This window comes from Eutrigla gurnardus, assembly GCF_963514095.1.
Source record: "Eutrigla gurnardus genome assembly, chromosome: 17".
Classification (NCBI taxonomy): domain Eukaryota; kingdom Metazoa; phylum Chordata; class Actinopteri; order Perciformes; family Triglidae; genus Eutrigla; species Eutrigla gurnardus.
Window position 1 is genome coordinate 24,340,573 of NC_139928.1, and position 20,474 is coordinate 24,361,046.

The window sequence follows — 20,474 nt, forward strand, 5'->3', positions numbered from 1 at the left end:
ATATAATAATATAATATAATATATATAAAAGCTGTCAGTTTGACACCTCGACATTTAATGTGAAGATAAAAATAAAAACTAAATATAATAATAATAATAATAATACATTTTATCCAGGAGCCAGGAGAGTGCAGTGCCAGTGATGTTGTAGTAGTTTTCCAGACGGGAGAGGAGAATGGAGTGGTTGATGGTGTCGAAGGCTGCAGTGAGGTCAAGCATGATGAGGATGGTGAGGGGGCCGGAGTCAGAGGAGAGGAGGAGGTCGTTGGTGAAATATGTTCTGTTTTCTTATTTTCCTGACTGTGGTGCTAAATAAGAAAATAAACGAAATAATCTATTCATCTGATATTAAACAAATAGAATCCGCGAGAAACATTCACAATGTTTTATTAATTCATTCACATTCAATATGAATAAATATCTATAAAACAGTCGGTAGATCCCTCACTAACAATATTCATGTATAAGGCCGCGAGGACTCTTGATTGATCAGGCAGTTTAACCACAGTGCATCATGGGAAGAAGTTTCACAAAATGATTCAGAGCTGTAGCAGAAATATTAAATGTTCTTCAGAATCACAAAAATCTACTGGATGTCAAATCACATAAAGGAGACAGAAAAGAACCACTGCTTTACTGGTTCCACTGCTCAGACCTGGAACTATGTTAACTTAAACTACACACAAAAAAATCATCAGACAAAATGTTAAAATAAAAAAAACATAAATAACAATAAAAGTACATTTTTCACAGATCATTTTAATGTTTCCTTCCTGTCCTCAATGTGCACCATCACAGAGAGCACACCCCTACATAGACGTAACCCCACCGACGTAAAGAAGCCACACCCCTGGTCATACAGAGGGCGTGGCCTCCAAGAGGTCAGAGGAGATCAATTAAATAAATAATCATGACACATAAATAGATCCATCTCCTGTAGAACCTCCAGCAGATGGATCAATACACATATTTCCAGAAAATATAGTTGTGGAGTTGTTTCTAGACAAGAACTACCTATGTTCTAGAGAATCAGACCAGACCACCAGACCAGACCAAAGTCTGAATAACGATCAATGAGATCTACAAACAGGTTCTAGTGAAATCAATGTTGGAGAAGTTCACAATGATTCTCATCATATATGAAAGTCCTTCCAACTCCTCACAACTCCGAAGGACTCTAGAGAACTTTAAAGGCGCCAAGAGAACTCCAAAGAATTCAAGAGAACTCTAAAGGACTCTAGAGAACTCGCCACACTCGGAGTCGAGAACAGAGCTGTCTGAAGGTCACAGCAGCAGATCCAGATCAGCATATCTGGATCAGCAGATCTGGATCATAGTCTCATCTCCACGTTCAATCCAGGGCTGCTTCCTGTCTGTTGATTGGCTAGCTCTCTGAGGAACAGGAAGTGGACTTTTGAAAGTTGGCGGAGTGGAAAAGCTTCATGAGGTCATGGAAACGAAGGCTCACCTGGAGGAAGGAGCTGGTTCAGTTATTGGTATATAAAGGTGCACCTGGTCCCTGAAGCCCCACCCCTCTCAAGCCACGCCCCCTCTCACCTGTCGGGCCGTCTTGTTTCCCAGCTGAGCAGAGATTTGCCTGAAGGTTTTTCGATTGGTTCCCGTCTGCTGACAGGCTTTCAGGATGGCGCGGTCCGCCTCACTGCAGGAAGAGGTCAGAGGTCAGATGCTGCACTGGTCACATGACACCAGAGTCTCTTTAATATGATCAATATCAACATTGATCACTGATCAATAACGTGTTTATTCTGACCGCGTCCAGACGACTACTTTCTCTCCAGTCGAGCTCATCGAGATGTTTTTAGCGTCAACCGCTCCTTCAGGCCCTGCCCCTTCAGGCCTTGTCTCCTCAAAACCCGCCCCCTCAAGCACCATCTCTTCAGGCCCCTCCTCCTCACACCCCGCCTCCCTAGGCTCTGCTCTCTTCCTGTCCCCGGTAGGAGGACAATTCTGGGACATGTAGTCCATCTCTGAGACGTGAAGCTGCTTGAAAAACTCCCAGAATTCCTCCTGCAGGTCAGGATGGCGTCTGAGGAGAGACGAGATCTGAGAGGAGAAAATCAATAATCAAGTATTAATAATCACCACCGCCAGCGAACACAACTAATGAAGAGATAGTTGATCAGGAAACGGTTGATGATCACCTTGTCCATGTCCTCAGGAGGGGGGGCGGAGCTTCCCTGCAGCACAGACACCACCTGCTGGAAGGGGGAGGAGCCTTCTCCAAGGATCCGCCTCAGTCGCCGTAGAAACCACCGGCTGCGTTCAAACAGCTGCTGCTCCTTCAGCTGACAAACCACCACAGAAGAAGAGTTAATGGGGGTTGGGTGTACATCACGAGTACACAGTGTACATCACGAGTACACTGTGATGTCAGAGTGATGTCACCCACCAGCCCACAGCGGCGGGCTTGTCGCCGGTTCAGGAAGGCGGCGAAGTCTCTGAGCAGCTGAGGCCACGGCAGCAGCACACTGCGAAGTCGCCCAAACAGACGCTCTGCCACCGCCGAGGTCGGCGTCACCGAGGATACATCCAGCACCTGCAGCAGCTGCTCAGAGAGGCCTGGGGACACCTGCACCGCATCACACACCTGCACAGGAAACAGGAAGTCCAGACAGAAGCCTGTTAGCTGCTATTGGCTGCGTTTCGGATCGCATGCATTTGCTCCGATGCATGCACAAGACTTAAGGATCCGCCGGAACTCGTCATAAACACGTCAAGTTCCCACCACTTCAAGTCAGACACAGGTGCACTTCACGGACTTTGAAAAAAAAAAGAATTTAATTTAAACTTTATTAATAATTATATACATAACAAAAACTGTCGCTCCAGGGGAAACTTCACGGACTTTGTACAAAGAATATGGTCTACTCAGTGACGCTGGCTTTCTTCGTCGCTGAAGAGTTCGAGCCGAGGCATTTGAAGTCCCGTTGTTGACGGAGGCTGAGGAATTTTCTCACGTGGGAAATACCACGTGGTAATTCTAACCAACTAGGGCAACGTTGAGGGGAGTGTCTTATGTCCGCACTTATTTGAGACCATCTGCACAGAAAAGCATGCGGAGGGAGGTACCTGGAGATACCGCGAGTTTTTAAAGTCATGTGACACGTCGCAAAGGGAAGTTATCACCAGCATTTCTGACGTTTTTTTCCCAGAATGCCTGGTTTTGCGAGGCAAATGCATGCGTATGCATGATTCGAAACGCGCCTATTGACACGTTACACAGGAAGTGATGTCATTGAAACATGCTACTCACTCTGAGAAGATAATCCTGAGCAAACGCCTCTTCGTCCTCAGATTCTTCATTTTCATCCTCTGATGACTGCTGCGTGCGCACACACACACACACACACACACACACACACACACACACACACACACACACACACACACACACACACACACACACACACACACACACACACACACACACAGGACATTATTAATATCTAACCAACCATAAGATCTCAAATTAAAGCTGCATTACCTCCACCACTACAACTACCACTATCAAACGTTGTTTGTTTCTATGTTTTTGGTCTTACTTTATCGGCAATATGATGTTGTGGTTTCTTTCTTCCGACAAATGTGCAAGATGCTTTGAACAAAAGTGTCTGCTTAATGCCCTAATGCAAATGTACTACTACTCCTACTACTATCCCTACTACTACTCCTACCTGGTCCCTGATGATAAAGTATAAGATATAAAGTACTTCAGACCTGCTGGAGTTCGGACTCATTTGAAGACGTCTCTCCATCATCATCTTCTTCTTCTGTGGCTGTTCTAGATGGCGTCAGTGTCACTTCCTGTTCTCTTTCTGACTCCACCTCCTTGGGGACGGCCAGGTTGTTGACGGCAACGGCACTTCCTGTTGAGCTGGGCGAGGACTCATTGGTCCTGATGACATCATCACCCTCTTGCACCTTCACCACACAGGGGGCGTGGCCTTCATCCCTCCTCCTCCTCGCTCCTTTCTCTTCTTCAGGAGGTGAAGCAGAACACCTCCTCCTCCGCAGGCTGGTGAGGACCTGATAGCGCCGTCTGATTTGCTCTCTGGTAGTCATGGAGACAGTGGGGATGGTGACATCAGCAGGGTGGTCGGCCTTGTTCCTGAGGAGCCGACGGAGGAGGACCCGAGGACCTCTAGGAGGAGGTGAAGAGTCCACCTGTGTGTCAGGGAGGGGGCAGGGGAGGGGCTTCTGCAGCAGCACAAAGCCGATGCGTCTGAAGTCGAGGTGTTTGGGGAGGCGGGGGGGGTACCTGGTCCCAGGAGGGAACCTGTAGGTGTCGGAGGTGGAGCGGAGCCGCATCAGGTGACTCTGACGGGGGGGCGGGGCTTTGGAGGTGGAACCAGACTGGCTGTTGTAGTCTTTGATGGTCGGGTAGATGACAGGAAGGCTTCTCTGGGGGGGGGGTATACATCTTTATAGGGAGGCTCTTAATGTTAAAGCGATGGTTCGGAGTAAAATGCAACCTAGGGTAATTTCCACCATGACATCCAGCCAAATACCCCCTCAGAAGCATTTTTAGCGATGGTCAACATTGGTCAAGATAGGGCTATCAGCCGAATGGCTTAGTACTGGCACGATGGTACAGTGTGTATATCTCGTAAATGACCCCACTAATAATGCATGGAATGTTACCAAACTTCTGTTCTGAGGGGGTGTTTGGCTGGATGTCATGGTGGAAATGACCCTAGGATGCATTTTACTCCAAACCATCGCTTTAAAGAACAACAGGAAGTGTGGCTTCTTGAAACACTGACGTACTTGCAACCACAGGGGCATGGTCTTTTCCTCTCTCTCCACCGGGGGGCGCCGCTCTGCAGGGTCCACCTGATGGCAGGCCACCAGCATCGGCCACAGCACCCGCTGATACCTGAAGGCCTGCAGAGGATACCCAGTCACCCAGAGTCCAGCACAGTCCAGCACAGACTCGCATAGACAGCAGCTGCGTGTGAGCATTACCTTCACAACGTTGTCGGGGGAACCGGGTCTGCAGCACTGCAGGATCCTCCGTCGGACCTGGACCAGAGTCTTCCTCAGCAGAAACTGAGACACAAGCTTAGTGGGGTCACAGGATCCCTCCATGTTCCTGAGGCCAAGAACCAGGAGACTGAAAACAGACACGCACGTTCAATACACTGTGTGTGCGTGTGTGTGTGAGATTGTGTGTGTGTGTTATTACCAGTCCTCAGCTGCAGTGAATGCTGCCGTCCTGCGGGGGCAGTACAGATTGGGGTCCAGGCTGGCACAGGGCAGCAGCTCTGGGTAGAGAAAGACCGGACGAGTGGCAAAGATCCAGGAGAGTTCAGCCGGCAGGACGGGATAACAGCGCACTACACACAGATACACAACACAGCAGTTAATACTCACACAAACAACAACACATTGTTTAAAACTTTAAATGGAGGGTCCATGATTGTTTGTTGTAACGGAGGGTCCATGATTGTTTGTTGTTACAGAGGGTCCATGATTGTTTGTTGTTACAGAGGGTCCATGATTGTTTGTTGTAACGGAGGGTCCATGATTGTTTGTTGTTACGGAGGGTCCATGATTGTTTGTTGTAACGGAGGGTCCATGATTGTTTGTTGTAACGGAGGGTCCATGATTGTTTGTTGTTACAGAGGGTCCATGATTGTTTGTTGTAACGGAGGGTCCATGATTGTTTGTTGTTACAGAGGGTCCATGATTGTTTGTTGTTACAGAGGGTCCATGATTGTTTGTTGTTACAGAGGGTCCATGATTGTTTGTTGTTACAGAGGGTCCATGATTGTTTGTTGTAACGGAGGGTCCATGATTGTTTGTTGTAACGGAGGGTCCATGATTGTTTGTTGTTACAGAGGGTCCATGATTGTTTGTTGTAACGGAGGGTCCATGATTGTTTGTTGTAACGGAGGGTCCATGATTGTTTGTTGTTACAGAGGGTCCATGATTGTTTGTTGTAATGGAGGGTCCATGATTGTTTGTTGTAACGGAGGGTCCATGATTGTTGTTACAGAGGGTCCATGATTGTTTGTTGTAATGGAGGGTCCATGATTGTTTGTTGTAACGGAGGGTCCATGATTGTTTGTTGTTACAGAGGGTCCATGATTGTTTGTTGTAATGGAGGGTCCATGATTGTTTGTTGTAACGGAGGGTCCATGATTGTTTGTTGTTACAGAGGGTCCATGATTGTTTGTTGTTACAGAGGGTCCATGATTGTTGTTACAGAGGGTCCATGATTGTTTGTTGTTACAGAGGGTCCATGATTGTTTGTTGTTACAGAGGGTCCATGATTGTTTGTTGTTACAGAGGGTCCATGATTGTTTGTTGTAACGGAGGGTCCATGATTGTTGTTACAGAGGGTCCATGATTGTTTGTTGTAACGGAGGGTCCATGATTGTTGTTACAGAGGGTCCATGATTGTTTGTTGTTACAGAGGGTCCATGATTGTTTGTTGTTACAGAGGGTCCATGATTGTTTGTTGTAACGGAGGGTCCATGATTGTTGTAACGGAGGGTCCATGATTGTTTGTTGTAACGGAGGGTCCATGATTGTTGTTACAGAGGGTCCATGATTGTTTGTTGTTACAGAGGGTCCATGATTGTTTGTTGTAACGGAGGGTCCATGATTGTTGTTACAGAGGGTCCATGATTGTTTGTTGTAACGGAGGGTCCATGATTGTTTGTTGTTACAGAGGGTCCATGATTGTTTGTTGTAAAGGAGGGTCCATGATTGTTTGTTGTAAAGGAGGGTCCATGATTGTTTGTTGTAACGGAGGGTCCATGATTGTTTGTTGTTACAGAGGGTCCATGATTGTTTGTTGTTACAGAGGGTCCATGATTGTTTGTTGTTACAGAGGGTCCATGATTGTTTGTTGTTACAGAGGGTCCATGATTGTTTGTTTTAACGGAGGGTCCATGATTGTTTGTTGTTACAGAGGGTCCATGATTGTTTGTTGTTACAGAGGGTCCATGATTGTTTGTTGTTACAGAGGGTCCATGATTGTTTGTTGTTACAGAGGGTCCACGATTGTTTGTTGTTACAGAGGGTCCATGATTGTTGTTACAGAGGGTCCATGATTGTTTGTTGTAACGGAGGGTCCATGATTGTTGTTACAGAGGGTCCATGATTGTTTGTTGTTACAGAGGGTCCATGATTGTTTGTTGTTACAGAGGGTCCACGATTGTTTGTTGTTACAGAGGGTCCATGATTGTTTGTTGTTACAGAGGGTCCATGATTGTTTGTTGTAAAGGAGGGTCCATGATTGTTTGTTGTAACGGAGGGTCCATGATTGTTTGTTGTAACGGAGGGTCCATGATTGTTTGTTGTTACAGAGGGTCCATGATTGTTTGTTGTTACAGAGGGTCCATGATTGTTTGTTGTTACAGAGGGTCCATGATTGTTTGTTGTTACAGAGGGTCCATGATTGTTTGTTTTAACGGAGGGTCCATGATTGTTTGTTGTAAAGGAGGGTCCATGATTGTTTGTTGTTTGTTACGAGCCCACATTAAAACGTGTGAACAACTAACATAATAACTCAAAGAAACGGATTTTCAGGAAAGAAAATGTTTTGGTTTATTTCTTTTCCATATATCGGTTTAGTTAACAGAAAAGAGAGGGTTGCCACAAAAACAGAGAAGAAAGCAACCGCTCCCGCCATAAAATAAAAGATCCAAGATCAACAATAATACATACGGGTTTGAACAACAGGGTTCTAGTTCAACAAAAGAAAAAGTGCGACCAGCCAGCGTCTGCCACGTCGAGCGTGTGAGAGAAAAAGAGAGACAGCCATCTTAGAAGTAGGCAGGCTTATATACTTGGGAGGGCCGGCCTTTTCAATTAGTCACTGCAAGGTAACGCCCAGTCTCCTCCTACCAGGAACAAGGAGGCAGGACCCGTAACATTAGGCTTGTTCGACTTGATGTAGCCGCCTGCAGCGTGCTACCTAACGTGATGTATTGTGGGTTGAAAGCGATGCATGATGGCTAGAATTTGTGTCCGACTTAGCAGCCGACTGCAAAGACGTCACAGGGTCGCGACCATATCACGTGACCCAAAACATCGCGAGAACAAGTTTTTAAGAGCCGCTTCTTGCGGCGCTTGGCAGCGCGGTGAACGGTGGCTGCAACCGGCTTGTCCACACCTCCGCTACAGTGGAATGGTTCTCATTGGTTAAAAGTTCAATGACGTGTGTTCAGGTCCGCACTCGGCGGCCACCTTGTGGTGAAATGATACTTTTTATTTTGGTCGCATTGATCTCATGGCTTGATCTAAAGTTCCGTGCATTGTGTTGTGAGTAGGCCTATTATATGTGAGGCCTGGTTAATAGAAACAGAATGATAATACAAATATACTGGAAAAAATAATGCCTTCCACATGTTGCCTTGCGTGTGTGTGTGTGTGTGTATGTATTTATGTATATATGTATGTGTGTGTGTGTGTGTGTGTAATATATATGTTTTATATATATATAAAACATATCCTCTTTGGTTTGCTGCTGTGTTCTATCGCTTGAGCACTATAGTCACGTTGACTTTGTTGTCCGACTTGACGGCGTTTGCCTGCCGTCTCTTTTAGAGCCCGCCCCCTCAGACACCTGCAGCTCTCGTCGGCGTGATAAGTCAAGTCAAGTCAAGCCAAGCCCATCCCGAACGAGCCTACTGTTACAGAGGGTCCATGATTGTTTGTTGTTACGGAGGGTCCATGATTGTTTGTTGTAACGGAGGGTCCATGATTGTTTGTTGTAACGGAGGGTCCATGATTGTTTGTTGTAACGGAGGGTCCATGATTGTTTGTTGTTACAGAGGGTCCATGATTGTTTGTTGTAACAGAGGGTCCATGATTGTTTGTTGTTACAGAGGGTCCATGATTGTTTGTTGGTCTTATAATCATAACGATAATAAGAAGACTACCAGTGTATTCTGGGGACTTTTACTTTCCTGCTAATCAGAAGTGAAAATCTGCAGAGAGCTCAATAAGGTGGACTCATGGTTAAGGTGCACTCACTGTGTCCTCTGGCGTCAGGTGGGTGGTGCTGTTGCTGGTAGCTGATGGGGGTCTGCTGCAGCTCCTCCAGCAGCTGCAGCGCCCCCTGCAGGTTGGAGGCTCTGAAGATGCTGCAGAAACCGGGTTGACCTGAAGACATCAGCAGCTCGCCCCTCTGGGCCAACAGCTGTAACTCAAACTGACAAGCAATCAATCAATCAATCAATCAATCAATCAATCAACAAACTAATCAATCAATCAATCCCATTGATCTGGTCCACCCTTTAAAGTTCTGTGTGTGTGTGTGAGCCTTACCAGGAACTGTCTGGTGGTCTCTGCCTCACTTTGGAGTTTGACCACAGGTGAACTCAGCAGGTGGATCTGAGTCAGCAGCTGGACGTGCTGAGAGACAGATACACATGTCCTCATGAGAGACCATGTCCACTGGACTGCACTACTGAATGTCACCACTAGGGGGCTCACTCCAATCAGCAGCAGTGGAACACAGCAAGACTGGGTTCTGATGCGTACCTGCTGGAGCTGCTGCTGCAGCTTCCTCCTCTGCCCAGCGCCCAGCTTCAGGGTGTCGGGCTCTGCCGTATGTGTGTGTGTGTTCGACAGCAGGCCGAGCTGCCGTCTCCTCCTCATCAACGCCATCTGCTGCTTCACCGTACGCAGCTCCCTGATTGGTGCATCCTCCGCCTCATTGTGGCACTGTCCTCTGTGACGGAAGCAGTGCAGTCAGAGGTCAGCGAGGTCAGAGGTCTGCGGGACACACCTCCGTGTGTGTTGTTGTGCGGTACATACGTGTTGTGCTGCTCGGGAGGCATGTGTGTTGAAACAGGCTCCTCCTCTTCCTCGTGGCCTTCATCTTCCACTTCCTGTCCCGCAGCAAGGTCTTCTTTTAACTGGAGAACACACACACACACACACACAGTGTATTGAACGCGTATGTGTGTGTCACGTCACACGGCTTAGTCTACCTACTGGTCCTATAGACCTACCTACTGATCCTGTAGACCTACCTACTGGTCCTATAGACCAACCCACTGGTCCTGTAGACCTACCAACTGGTCCTATAGACCAACCCACTGGTCCTGTACAGTGTTTCCCCTAGAATTTTTTTCAGGCCCGGTGGTACCCACCGAAAAAACCCTAAACAGACGAGACGTGTGGGATGGTGTATTGGTGCAGTTGGATTAAGTCAGGTGGCACAACAAGCAGTCTGCAATTCTGCAATTATTATATTTGCATTCAACATTTTTGTTCAACCAGAGTGTATTCAAGATCACAAGGAGAGAGTGACTTATTAAGGTGCTGGTTGATGGAAATGATCAGGGTCCAGAAAAATATGTCTGGAAAATGATGAGCATCACATTAATAGCTACAGATACTGTAAAACACTACAACGACATATGAGTGCATATATTGTCTTATTTTATCAAGTAAAATATAAGTTATAGGTTTACTCAACAGCAGTTAACTCAAAGTTCCACATCTTATCAAAAACAATCCTCCCCCCCGGGGAGGGGGGGCAAACGGGCTTTGGCCGGTTGTACATACGTCATCACGTCCTAATACTACACACACATGGCGTGATGTTGTTTTTAAGGAGCGCCGTCTCTGCTTATATTTCTCGACAACACTCGACCTGCATCAGCGCATGTGCGCACGAGCGGATCTGTGCGAGCAGACAGCGCGAGGAAAGCGGGTTTTGGACGGAGACACACAGCGGCATTTTTATTATGTAAAAATAAATAATAATGTAATGTAATAAAATAAATATTATGGACCCTATGGACCGGTTCCGCTCACACCACGAGTCTGAAGAGTGCAACAGCTTGTCAAAATACAGTGTCAACGTTCCGTGTTTTCAAAGTAGAAAGCGACATCGTGGTGGTTTAACGAGGCGGAACGGCATCAGAACAACATCAAGCGCGTAAAGGACAAGAAGAAGAAAGTAGCGGGAGCGCGCGGCGAGGATTGTTGCGGCCGCGCGTCTTGCGGAGCAAGTCTGCTGTGCTGCGCGGAGGCTCTCCTAATGTAAATGATTATCGATTTATGAATAAATTGATAGATGGCTTATTTTTGGTATATTGATTTTTTTTTTTGGCCTGGCGGGCCGCCAGGCCTGTACAATGGTAGGGGAAACACTGCTGTAGACCTACCAACTAGACCTATAGACCTACCCACTGGTCCTGTAGACCTACCCACTGGTCCTATAGACCTACCCACTGGTCCTGTAGACCAACCCACTTGTCCTGTAGACCTACACACTGGTCCTATAGACCTACCCACTGATCCTGTAGACCCACCCACTGGTCCTATAGACCTACCCACTGGTCCTGTAGACCTACCCACTGGTCCTATAGACCTACCCACTGATCCTGTAGACCAACCCACTTGTCCTGTAGACCTACCCACTGGTCCTATAGACCTACCCACTGATCCTGTAGACCCACCCACTGGTCCTATAGACCCACCCACTGGTCCTATAGACCTACCTACTGATCCTGTAGACCTACCTACTGGTCCTATAGACCAACCCACTGGTCCTGTAGACCTACCAACTGGTCCTATAGACCAACCCACTGGTCCTGTAGACCTACCAACTAGACCTATAGACCTACCCACTGGTCCTATAGACCAACCCACTGGTCCTGTAGACCTACCAACAGTCCTGTAGACCTACCAACTGGACCTATAGACCTACCCACTGGTCCTATAGACCTACCCACTGGTCCTGTAGACCTACCCACTGGTCCTATAGACCAACCCACTAGTCCTGTAGACCTACCAACAGTCCTGTAGACCTACCAACTGGACCTATAGACCTACCCACTGGTCCTATAGACCTACCCACTGGCCCTGTAGACCTACCCACTGGTCCTGTAGACCTACCCACTGGTCCTAAAGCTCCGCCGAATGGTCCTGTAGACCTACCCACTGGTCCTAAAGCTCTACCGACTGGTCCTATAGACCAACCCACTGGTCCTATAGACCTACCCACTGGTCCTATAGACCTACCCACTGGTCCTGTAGACCTACCCACTGGTCCTATAGACCTACCAACTGGTCCTAAAGCTCCACTGACTGGTCCTCTAGACCTACCCCGTGGTCCTCTAGACCTACCTACAGGTCTTCTAGACCCACCCACTGGTCCTATAGACCTACCCCGTGCTCCTCTAGACCTACCTACAGGTCTTCTAGACCCAACCACTGGTCCTATAGACCTACCCCGTGGTCCTGTAGACCTACCTACAGGTCTTCTAGACCCACCCACTGGTCCTATAGACCTACCCACTGTGTTTCAGGTCTTTTTGCTAAGTGAAGTCTGAGTCCGGCTCTGAAACAATATGCAGACGAAGAGACTCACCGTTTCAAACAGCTCCTCCATCAGCTCGTTCACCTCCTTCTCTGCAGGACCACAGGAGACAAGTTGGACTCAGTACTCTAAAGGCCTTCGCACACCGAGTCTGATGCGGTTCTTTGATATATATATTCATTCTCAAAATGAAAATAAACTAAAACCAAAGAGTCGTCCAGCAGTGAGGGAGATTTTGTGATTGTCTCACAAAACGGTGAGAAAAAGAGCTGCAACAGTTGGATCCAGGACTTTGGTGGTCTTCTTTCTGATGTGATCCCAGTAGTGCTGGACCACTGACATCCTGATATACCGATCGGGATAGATGCGCAGCGCCCTCACTGCTGAATGCCGTTTATTTTCAACGATCCCGATCGGGTCCAGGTGGATTTCAGGATGTCGGTGGTCCAGTCAGCAGCACAACTGGAACTGCATCAGAAAGAATGCCACATAACGTGATCGACATTGAAGTGATGGACACAACGTGATCGACATTGAAGTGATGGACACAACGTGATCGACATTGAAGTGATGGACACAACGTGAGGTCGAAAGTATTATTTAACGTGCAACAATTTGACAAAAATAACGGACTCAGTGTGCGAAAACCTTAAGAATCCTGAACATCGTGAACATCAAACAAGAATAAAGGTTTTATGGGTGTTCGGTTACATAATAACATGAAAGAGAAATCTAACAAATACATTTTATTGATCCCATTTGTTTTGACTGGGATGTATTGTGTCCAGATGGTGCAGTTTACATCAATAAAAGAACAACCTCATCATTGTGTGTGTGTGCGTGTGTGTGTACTGACTGGTGATGCGAACAGCCTTATCGTCACGGTAATCTTCCACATCGGGTTCATCTATGTCGGCCAGGAAGTTGTACTCTGGATCATCTTCATCATCACCCTCCTCTGGTAGGTAGAGAGAGAGAGAGTCACACACACACCTACATATACATGCACCTGCGCCTACACCCACCCACACACACACACACCTTCATTTTCCATGTCTGAGGTCATCAGGCCTCTCAGCCAATCAGTCCAGTCCCGGTCTTCATGAGCAGACCTGGACTCGTACATGTCAGGTGTGATGTCGGGAGCTCGGAGCTCCGCCTCCAGGCGGCCCAGTGGGATGTCACGTAGAGGACGCTTGGACCGAGTTCGGTACGCCATCAGACCCGCCTCCTCCTCGGACTCAGAAAGAGGCTGGCAGACACAAACAATCACTCCTCTTTCTTTCTTTATGGATTAACTAGTCTTCAATCTCTACACAGATTGATCCAATAGACCTACTGACCACTCCTAAAGACCTACCAACTGGTCCTAAAGACCTACCGACTGGTCCTTTAGACCTACCGACTGGTTCTATAGACCCACTGACTGGTCCTACCGACTGGTCCTACAGACCTACCTGATAGGGCTCCAGACAAACAGCCAGTTCCTCCTCCACAGCATGAAGTTTCTCCAGGAAGCTGCTGTCAGTCACGGCTTTGTGAGGTGGGGCTTTTGGGGGGGGGGGAGGTCCCATTGAGACAGACCCCGCTCTTAAATGCCTGGAGCGGGTTTTGGATGTCTTAAGAGTGGTGGGAGACACTTGTTAGGGTTTCAGCAATGTTATGTTGTCATGTGACCATGGATCAGCCAACCAGGACCAAGAGGAGGCGGGGCTTACCTGCCAGGGGCTGCAGCTGTCCTCCTCCACTCTGCTCAGCCGACCTCCTCTGGGAGACGAAGCAGAGCCCTCCATGTCGCTCTCCTGGAACGTCTACACACAAATCCGCCAATAAATCACCAATCAATAACCAATCCTCACAAGGAAACTGTACCACAGCCAATCAGACACGAGCCTCACATCTTCAGCTGTCTCATCCTCCTCATCCTCATCAGGATGGTACTCCTCATCAGAAGAGTCTTCTTCAGCCAGATGGATGTCCACAAACTGAGGAGCCTGAAGACAGAGAGACGGTTAAAGAGACAGACAGGCAGGCAGGGAGAGAGACAGACAGAGATTGATGGTTGAACTTTGACCTTCACCTTGTTGACGTCACTTGTTTTCTTGATGGGAGAGATGTTCCAGGCTGGAATCACCTGAAGGGAGGTAGACAGAGAGACAGACAGGTAGCGAGACAGTCAGAGAGACAAACAGTCACTCAAAAAGTCAGTCAAACAGATAGACAGACAGGTAGCAAGACAGACAGGGCTCACCACTCCTTTCTCCACCACTTCTTTAAACTTGGAACGAGTCATTTTCGGCTCCTGAAGAAAATACAAACATCAATCAGAGTTCTGCAGGTTCATTAGCATATAAATGAGGCGCTCATTAACATATTGATGAGGCCTGCGCTGTGACTGGACAGAGCAACTCACAAATGGAGGGACGGCCTCGGTCTCATTAATGGCAGCTTTCATCATGGCAACTACATGTTCGTTGGTGATCACTTCCTGTAGGTCAAAGGTCAAATGAACACATCTTAATCCTTGTTCTTTCTTCTTGTGCTTCGTTTGAATCCAGCAGAGTGACACCTCACTCTGACCCCTAACCCTCACCTGGAACAAAGACACCCAGTCTTCACAATACTCTATACTCCCAGTGTCTTCACAATACTCTATACTCCCATAAACCCTGAGTCTTCACAATACTCTATACTCCCAGTGTCTTCACAATACTCTATACTCCCATAAACCCTGAGTCTTCACAATACTCTGTACTCCCAGTGTCTTCACAATACTCTATACTCCCATAAACCCAGAGTCTTCACAATACTCTGTACTCCCAGTGTCTTCACAATACTCTATACTCCCATAAACCCAGAGTCTTCACAATACTCTATACTCCCAGTGTCTTCACAATACTCTATACTCCCATAAACCCAGAGTCTTCACAATACTCTATACTCCCATAATCCCAGAGTCTTCACAATACTCTATACTCCCATAATCCCAGAGTCTTCACAATACTCTATACTCCCATAAACCCAGAGTCTTCACAATACTCTGTACTCCCAGTGTCTTCACAATACTCTATACTCCCATAAACCCAGAGTCTTCACAATACTCTGTACTCCCATAATCCCAGAGTCTTCACAATACTCTATACTCCCATAATCCCAGAGTCTTCACAATACTCTATACTCCCATAATCCCAGAGTCTTCACAATACTCTATACTCCCATAAACCCAGAGTCTTCACAATACTCTGTACTCCCAGTGTCTTCACAATACTCTATACTCCCATAAACCCAGAGTCTTCACAATACTCTATACTCCCATAATCCCAGAGTCTTCACAATACTCTATACTCCCATAATCCCAGAGTCTTCACAATACTCTATACTCCCATAAACCCACTCTTCACAATACTCTATAATCCCAGAGTCTTCACAATACTCTATACTCCCATAAACCCACTCTTCACAATACTCTATACTCCCAGAGTCTTCACAATACTCTATACTCCCATAATCCCACTCTTCACAATACTCTATACTCCCATAATCCCAGAGTCTTCACAATACTCTATACTCTCATAATCCCAGAGTCTTCACAATACTCTATACTCCCATAAACCCACTCTTCACAATACTCTATACTCCCATACTCCCAGTGTCTTCACAATACTCTATACTCCCAGTGTCTTCACAATACTCTGTACTCCCAGTGTCTTCACAATACTCTGTACTCCCAGTGTCTTCACAATACTCTATACTCCCATAAACCCAGTGTCTTCACAATACTCTATACTCCCATAAACCCAGTGTCTTCACAATACTCTATACTCCCATAAACCCAGTGTCTTCACAATACTCTATACTCCCATAAACCCAGTGTCTTCACAATACTCTATACTCCCATAAACCCAGTCTTCACAATACGCTATACTCCCATAAACCCAGTCTTCACAATACTCTATACTCCCATAAACCCAGTCTTCACAATACTCTATACTCCCATAAACCCAGAGTCTTCACAATACTCTGTACTCCCAGTGTCTTCACAATACTCTATACTCCCATAATCCCAGAGTCTTCACAATACTCTATACTCCCATAATCCCAGAGTCTTCACAATACTCTATACTCCCATAAACCCAGAGTCTTCACAATACTCTGTACTCCCAGTGTCTTCACAATACTCTATACTCCCATAAACCCAGAGTCTTCACAATACTCTATACTCCCATAATCCCAGAGTCTTCACAATACTCTATACTCCCATAATCCCAGAGTCTTCACAATACTCTATACTCCCATAAACCCACTCTTCACAATACTCTATAATCCCAGAGTCTCCACAATACTCTATACTCCCATAAACCCACTCTTCACAATACTCTATACTCCCAGAGTCTTCACAATACTCTATACTCCCATAATCCCACTCTTCACAATACTCTATACTCCCATAATCCCAGAGTCTTCACAATACTCTATACTCTCATAATCCCAGAGTCTTCACAATACTCTATACTCCCATAAACCCACTCTTCACAATACTCTATACTCCCATACTCCCAGTGTCTTCACAATACTCTATACTCCCAGTGTCTTCACAATACTCTGTACTCCCAGTGTCTTCACAATACTCTATACTCCCATAAACCCAGTGTCTTCACAATACTCTATACTCCCATAAACCCAGTGTCTTCACAATACTCTATACTCCCATAAACCCAGTGTCTTCACAATACTCTATACTCCCATAAACCCAGTGTCTTCACAATACTCTATACTCCCATAAACCCAGTCTTCACAATACGCTATACTCCCATAAACCCAGTCTTCACAATACTCTATACTCCCATAAACCCAGTCTTCACAATACTCTATACTCCCATAAACCCAGTCTTCACAATACTCTATACTCCCATAAACCCAGTCTTCACAATACTCTATACTCCCATAAACCCAGTCTTCACAATACTCTATACTCCCATAAACCCAGTCTTCACAATACGCTATACTCCCATAAACCCAGTCTTCACAATACTCTATACTCCCATAAACCCAGTCTTCACAATACTCTATACTCCCATAAACCCAGTCTTCACAATACTCTATCACTCTCTGCTGGTTTCTGATTGGATGAACTCACATGGATGATGTTTCTAACGTTCACTGTGGTCAGGTTGTGCTGTTTGGACTTGGTCTCCAGTGATTGGTCCAGCTGCCTGTCGATCTCCACCTCTACCTGCGCCTCACCGTCCTCGCTCTCCGAGGCTCGGCCCCTCTCCTCTTCTTCCTCTGCCGGTTTCCTCTTCCTCTTCCTCATCGCTTTCCTCCTCCCTGCCTTCACCTCCACCTGTCTTTCGTCTGACAGACAGACAGGTAAAGAGACAGACAGAGGGACAGAGTGAGTGGGTGAGTGAGTCTGAGTGTGACAGAGAGAGAGAGAGAGAGAGAGAGAGAGAGAGAGAGTGTGTGTGTGTGTCTGAATGAGTGGTGGGTGAGTGAGTGAGAGAGAGAGAGAGAGAGAGAGAGAGAGAGAGTGTGTCTGAGTGAGTGAGAGAGAGAGAGAGAGAGAGAGAGAGAGAGAGAGAGTGTGTCTGAGTGAGTGAGTGAGTGAGAGAGAGAGAGAGAGAGAGTGTGTGTGTGTGTGTGTCTGAATGAGTGGTGGGTGAGTGAGTGAGAGAGAGAGAGAGAGAGAGTGTGTCTGAGTGAGTGAGTGAGAGAGAGAGAGAGAGAGAGAGAGAGAGAGAGAGAGAGAGAGAGAGAGAGAGAGAGAGAGAGAGAGAGAGAGAGAGTTGGTGGGCGAGTGAGTTACCCATGGTGATGATGAGGCTAGAGTCGGTTGTGTCTTCCTCCACCAGCAAGTACCCCTCCCCCTCCTCCGGAGCTCCGCCCCCTGCAGGCGCTGGAGGAAGCACAGCATCATGGGAGCTGAAGTGAGGACTGGAGCGTGGCGGTCTGCAGCAGGCGGCGGCGGGTCCGGGTCTGGACGTGCTGAGTAGTAGGCGTTTGCGGACCGGGTTCATTCTGGAGAAACATGACCTCTGAAGCAATGACATCATCATAAGATTAACAGGGTTCAGCTGTAAAAGTACCAACGCTGCAGTATGTATGTACGTGTATATGTATATGTGTGTTAGGGATGTCCCGATCCGATATTTGGATCGGATCGGCCGCCGATATTAGCGAAAAAATGCATATCAATATCGGATCGGCCTGCACGGGAAAATCCCGATCCGGTCGGCGTTTTCCAGCACACCTAGCGCACACCTCGCGACCTGTCCAGCATCCACTAAACAACAACAAGACGGACTTGTCTGTGCATGTCCCACTAAGAATTTAAAGTTATCGATATAAATGTCAGCTGCGTGGGATTATTTGACCCTAAAAGACGACGTTTGTGTGTGGTTAATTGACTATTTATTTTCTACTCAGGTTTTCTGTGTGTTTTGCTTTTTTTTATACAGTTTACAATATTTGCACTGATGGCTTTTTAAGCCCTGTTTACACTCTTGTTGTTCAAGAGCAGAGCACTGATGCCAATTCAGTTTGTGTGGTTAATTGACTATTTATTATTTGGTCTATTTTGTGTTTATTTAACCCTGTTAAGAATAAACAGGTCAGCTTCTCATTACCAACCATTGTGGATTATTCAAACTAACCTAATTAAGTTGGCTAGTTGTTCTTAAGAGTAAAACCCTTTTCAACATGAGTCTGACAACAAAATAAGTAAATATCTTTCATCTTTAATACATGCTTGGATCGGCCGGTATCGGTATCAGCCGATACTAAAAGCTACAATATCGGTATCGGATCGGAAATGCAAAAAGCTGGATCGGGACATCCCTAATGTATGTATGTGTGTGTGTGTATGTATACACACACACACACAAACACATACACACCAGTAATCACAGTAATATTCTGTTTATTCTGCTTTTATTTTTTTCCTCGTCAGCTGACCAGATGTGTTACTTCCTGTCCAGGTAAAACCTTACTTCCTGTAAGTTAACTTACAGTTAGCTTCTGTTAGCTTACAGCTAGCTGACAGTTAGCCTTGGGAATGTCTTCAGTCCTGTAAACCGGATCTTCTGACCCGGATGTATCGAGGAGGGCTCAAACAGGAGCCTTCATGTCATATCACGCGGTACTACACCTGGCAGGTCCAGGCCAGCGGTGCGCAAGAGCGTCTTCTTCTTCTCTGGATTTCATTACTACAGCTATTGAGCTACTACTGCCTTTCTGCCTTACTACTGCGTTATTACTGCATTAATACTGCGTTACTACTGCATTAATACTGCGTTAATACTGAGCTACTACAGCCTTACTACTGCGTTACTGCATCACTACTACCTTATTACTGCGTTAATACTGCGTTACTACTTCAGATTACACACGGAAAGAAAATCAACAATCAGTAACTTACTATCGTGTCCCTTGATTAGCGCCACCTGCAGTAACACCGCGGTCTACGTCTCACTGCGCATGCGCCGGACCCGTGTTCGAACCCTCGTTCACTAGCCTTGCCTTATGTGTGTCTGCTCTCCCGCAGCTAACATGCTAACACCTAGATAGCCAGCGAGCGTTAGCGGAACAGTCGGATCCAAGACGGAGTCGGCGTCCCGAGGAGCCGGTCCCGGGTATCACTCTCTGGTCCGCAACCACACTAAAAGCCCGGTGCCGGTCGCTACAATCCGGTGCAAAGCTCCGTCACGGAACACAGAGACACACTTACCCGCCACAACAACGAGACGCCTCCGGAGCAACTTCATCTGTGCGTCATTGCGTCACTGTGTCGTCCTTCTTCTTCTTTACTGGCTGATCAGTTTAAAAGTGTATACCGCCACCTAGTGGACAGGCGCAGCAAGAGGAATATAGGAATATAAGAAGTAAATCTGTAATAATGGAGGTTTATGTTGCTGACGATAAACAGGAGGTTTCATGTTCCTAGTGGGTCAGACCAGCCGGAGGACCTGAGCAGGCAGGCTGGTCCAGCTGGGAGGCACCATAAGCTCCCAGTCACATTGCTGGTTTCCAGTCTGGTAGGCTACCTAACACCAGACCCATAATCTGGTTCAAACTTTCAGTTTCATTGGTTAAACGTCATTTATTCCTTTTCTCGGCCGTTTGTACTGAACCTGAAACCAGGAACCACCTGGAGCCGCCTCAA

General features: G+C 46.8%; 1 protein-coding gene across 7 annotated transcripts; it reads right to left on the reverse strand.

Annotated features, from left to right (window-relative positions):
• Window positions 1–370: 370 nt before the first annotated feature.
• On the reverse strand, window positions 371–20,134 carry gon4la (gon-4 like a). Of its 7 annotated transcripts, XR_014598671.1 has the most exons (27): window positions 20,040–20,095; window positions 18,120–18,348; window positions 17,451–17,668; window positions 14,727–14,801; window positions 14,565–14,615; window positions 14,394–14,447; window positions 14,212–14,307; window positions 14,032–14,124; window positions 13,771–13,932; window positions 13,355–13,565; window positions 13,170–13,271; window positions 12,365–12,405; window positions 9,796–9,896; window positions 9,520–9,709; window positions 9,304–9,390; window positions 9,010–9,187; window positions 5,207–5,357; window positions 4,987–5,134; window positions 4,789–4,905; window positions 3,739–4,422; window positions 3,275–3,346; window positions 2,411–2,608; window positions 2,163–2,306; window positions 1,772–2,064; window positions 1,558–1,660; window positions 1,227–1,468; window positions 371–1,185 (listed from the first exon to the last, which is right to left on the reverse strand). XR_014598671.1 is itself a non-coding variant. In XM_084032235.1 (26 exons), the coding sequence occupies exons 2-26, from the start codon at window positions 18,328–18,330 to the stop codon at window positions 1,385–1,387; spliced, it is 3,864 nt and encodes a 1,287-aa protein (XP_083888361.1). In that variant the 5' UTR covers window position 18,331; window positions 20,040–20,134; the 3' UTR covers window positions 371–1,384. The 7 variants fall into 7 exon arrangements, 6 of the variants coding, with proteins under 6 accessions (XP_083888361.1, XP_083888362.1, XP_083888358.1 ...); XM_084032235.1 differs by having other exon boundaries at window positions 371–1,468; window positions 18,120–18,331; window positions 20,040–20,134; XM_084032236.1 differs by having other exon boundaries at window positions 371–1,468; window positions 3,275–3,343.
• Window positions 20,135–20,474: the final 340 nt, after the last annotated feature.

Excerpts from the sequence above, each read along its gene's own strand:
- gon4la (XM_084032235.1), bottom strand. The coding sequence starts at position 18,330 with ATGAACCCGGTCCGCAAACGCCTACTACTCAGCACGTCCAGACCCGGA. Across the intron at positions 14,125-14,211 it reads AGGATGAGACAGCTGAAGAT|ACGTTCCAGGAGAGCGACAT; the intron begins GTGAGGCTCGTG and ends ATTTGTGTGTAG. Across the intron at positions 9,188-9,303 it reads AGACCACCAGACAGTTCCTG|TTTGAGTTACAGCTGTTGGC; the intron begins GTAAGGCTCACA and ends ATTGCTTGTCAG.